This window comes from Oncorhynchus keta, chromosome 8 (assembly GCF_023373465.1).
Source record: "Oncorhynchus keta strain PuntledgeMale-10-30-2019 chromosome 8, Oket_V2, whole genome shotgun sequence".
Classification (NCBI taxonomy): Eukaryota; Metazoa; Chordata; class Actinopteri; order Salmoniformes; family Salmonidae; genus Oncorhynchus; species Oncorhynchus keta.
In genome coordinates, this window is record NC_068428.1 from 25,968,886 (window position 1) to 25,972,739 (window position 3,854).

A 3,854-nucleotide genomic window follows, 5' to 3' on the forward strand; every position below is an offset into this window, starting at 1 on the left:
CTTTATAAATTATGTCTGAGTGTTGGAGTGTTCCCCTGGCTATCTGTGAATTAACTTTTACATTTTTTTTATTAATGGTATCGTTTGGTTAATATAAGGAATTGGAAATTATTCATACTTTTACTTTTGATACTTAAGTATATGTTAGCAAGTACAATTACCTTTCACACTTAAGTTTATTTTTAAAACCAAATACTTTTGACTTTTACTCAAGTAATATTTTACAAGGTGAGTTTTATATTTAAGTCTCTTTACTTTTACTCAAGTATAACAATGATTTTTTCCACCACAGGGCTTACATAAATTGGAACCGTCTAGTGGGCAAATGCACGTAATGTAGGTCTACTCTATCAATGCACAATTGTGTGTGTCTCTCTCTCTTTCGCATATGCACACACACTTTGAGAAAACACGTTTTGAATATGTCTGGGTGCAAATTGAAGCTATTCTTCGGCACTGACTGAGTCAATGTGCCATTAGCCTAACTAAACAGTCACCCAGGGGGGGTCAGGGAGGGAGGAGGAAGGGAAACACGGAGTGAAAAGACAGATGCTGCACGAGGACACTTTTAGAGAAACACGTGGCGCTCACTGATTCAGTTCTTTTTTTTCTCATTTTATTCACATACTCATCTCTTATAAAATGTACAATATAGACACCTTTACAAAATAGAAAATGACCCACATTACTGACAAATACAAAGTACAACTCCAACATATATATATAGGCCTATGCAATACTGCTTTGGCATTTCAAATACATAATAAAGTGCTCGTTTTTTAAATATTTTTTAAAATATAAATACATTCATGATGACGTTTTTCTTTTCATCACAAAAGTTGTTGTTCACAGCATTTCAGACGGACTGTGTCCTGGTCTTCAGTTGCAATAAAGTGCAGATGCTTATGTTAGATATACATTTGAGCGCCGAATCCACTTGTTTAAAGCATTTACAGTCAACTGAAAGCGAATTGTCGGTGGCCAACACACAAACACACTGTCATCAGAGTTCACTCAGCACCCCTCTAAACTTCACTGGGTGACCTGGAGCGGTAGGCTACGTTGGTCTGAAAGCAGCCGCAGAAAAGGACGTAGAGCGAGCGCTGGATGTCGGCATTACGGTAGGCGTAGATGATTGGGTTGATCATGGAGTTGTAGGTGGCCGGAAGCAGCGTGGCGTACGTGTACACCAACGGGTACTCGCGCTCTCCCACCAGGCAATAAATAGCGAAGGGAAGCCAGCTCGCGCCGAAGGTGCCCAGGATGATGGCCAGCGTGGACACGCCCTTCTTGGTGGCCACGTAGTGCGAGGCAGTGAAGAAGTGCTTCTGAAGAGCGATCTGGTGCGCGTGGTGGCATACGATCTTGCAGATCTTGAAGTAGAGAGTCAGCATGAGTATGAAGATGACGAAGAAGGACACCGCCAACAATGTCACGTTGCTGCGAGTGAGCGGGCGCACGATGCTGCATGAGTTCGGGTCGTCCAGACAGTTCCAGCCCAGCACGGGTAGCAGGCCCAGGCACATAGACACGCCCCACGTGCCCGCCAGCATCAGGTGCACATAGTGGAGCGTCTTCTCCGAGAAGTAAGTCAGTGCGTTGTAGAGAGAAAAGTACCGGTCCACCGTTATAGCCAGCAGGCTACTGATGGACGCCGTGAAGGAGGCCACTAGGAACCCAACAGTAATAAGACTGATAGTCTCTGAGGAGAGGACGTACTGGAACACGAAATTGAGGATTAATCCCATGCCTGCCAGTAAATCCGCAGTGGCCAGGCTCCCTATGAGAACGAACATGGGGGTGCGCATGGTGGGCGTATAGAAGATGATAGCCACCACGATGCTGTTCTCACAGGCGATGACGGTGCCCGACATGCAAAGCATGATGTCCCACGGGTTGATGGGGAAGTCCTGCGGGGCGGCGGAGAGTTCCAGGCTGCCGTTTCTCTCTGGAGAGTTGGCCTCCATACACGGGAAAGCCTTTCCAGCCAACGTGGCTGTCGCCACAGTGTCGTTACCGAGGAAAGTCTCGTTCATGTCTGCGCATGTGTCACCTTTTTCCTCCTGAAGAGAAAATTACACACAGAGAGAGAGGTTGCAATTTAGTTTCACAATTGCCATATGTAAAAATATGCAATGCCTAGAGACAGCAGGGTAGGAGCGATCCGTGGTGCGGAAGCGTGGGCAACTCATGCAGCGGCTAAAAACGCCAAACCTGAATCATGAAAAACTAATTAAAGACATATCTAAAACTGTTATGACATCACGGTAATATTATCCAAAAGCTTGTGTCCAACTTTTGAGACCACATGAAGAGCAGTGCCCGAGGAACTATCCATGGTGCTGAAACTTGAAACGGAATAATAGGCTATGATCGTGGATAAAAATGCACCCCTGTCCCACTTAACTCCCAATAACGAAACAAACTGATACACAATATTATCAAAACTCAATAAAGTAGCACATCGTCTTTTCACCAAATTTTAGTTTCCATGTGAAATGGTAATGTAGATTACATACCTCTCCGTTTTACACAGAGCTTTCGGAAAAAAATGTATTTGTAGAAAATCACAACTGTCCCTTTCCTCGAAATAGCTCAGGTAAAGCCCTCGGCTTTGTTCCGTTTCCCTCGCATAGGCGAGACACCAAGGGCAGGTGCGACCTGAAGCATTGACTGGCGCGGGGGAGAGGGACAAGAGCGCGAGAGCCAGAACGGTAAAGACTGACGTTTGCAAGCGGTGGAGCGCTATTAAACCCAAGTGACGTCAGGTCACATACTGTAGAGAGAGAGAGAGAAAGAGAGAGGAGAGATGCAGACTTGAGAAGGCCGACCGCGATCACACGCTCAAGATTAAACGTGTAGACCATCCAGCGGCTCTCTGCCCATGAAGACTTCACAGCGCCCTGCTCAGCGCACGGCCAAACAGATCACAGTCGGACTAATGCTAATTTCACTTGGTTACAGACTCTTTCTTGAAGTAAAAAAGATGAAATGGCACATTTCTTATATCAGAAAGTTACTGGTTGCGGATAGGCACTAGTCAAAGTAATCCAGTCCTGAAATGTGTAAGAGGGAGCGTGTGTGTCAGGATACATTTGTGTGCGTGTGTCTGTGTGTGATGTGTGTGGAAGTGCTTGTGTTGAAATTGCATTCTCCGTGTACGGCTTTCTAGATGTGGTAACCTAACCATCCTTTTTGGTCCACTATTACCTCGACGAGATTCTGTGGAACGAAGTGGCTTTTCACATTTCAATTCACGTTACAACCATTTACATTTACATTTAAGTCATTTAGCAGACGCTCTTATCCAGAGCGACTTTAACCCTGCCTTAACCTTCGTTGTGGCTGGCAACACAACATTCTTGGTCTGCTGCTCAAATTGACCATACATACAGTGGGGCATAAAAGTATTTAGTCAGCCACCAATTGTGCAGGTTCTCCCACTTAAAAAGATGAGAGAGGCCTGTCATTTTCATCATAGGTACACTTCAACTATGACAGACAAAATGAGAAAAGAAATCCAGAAAATCACATTGTAGGATTTTTAATGAATTTATTTGCAAATTATGGTGGAAAATAAGTATTTGGTCAAGTGCCTACGCTGCACTACATTGGGGCGGCAGGGTAGCCTAGTGGTTGGAGCGTTGGACTAGTAACCGGAAGGTTGCAAGTTCAAAACCCCCAAGCTGACAAGATACAAATCTGTCGTTCTGCCCCTGAACAGGAAGGTTAACCCACTGTGGCCGTCATTGAAAATAAGAATTTGTTCTTAACTGACTTGCCTGGTTAAATAAATAAAGAAATAAAAGTTTCTCAATACTTTGTTATATACACTTTGTTGGCAATGACAGAGG

At 44.6% G+C, this 3,854-nt stretch overlaps 1 protein-coding gene across 1 annotated transcript; it reads right to left on the minus strand.

Annotated features, from left to right (window-relative positions):
- Positions 1-594: 594 nt before the first annotated feature.
- LOC118372010 (G-protein coupled receptor 6-like) lies at positions 595-2,753 on the minus strand. The gene is made up of 2 exons (XM_035757704.2): positions 2,520-2,753; positions 595-2,063 (listed from the first exon to the last, which is right to left on the minus strand). Exon 2 carries the CDS (start codon positions 2,034-2,036, stop codon positions 1,026-1,028), a length of 1,011 nt encoding a protein of 336 aa, XP_035613597.1. The 5' UTR covers positions 2,037-2,063; positions 2,520-2,753; the 3' UTR covers positions 595-1,025.
- Positions 2,754-3,854: the final 1,101 nt, after the last annotated feature.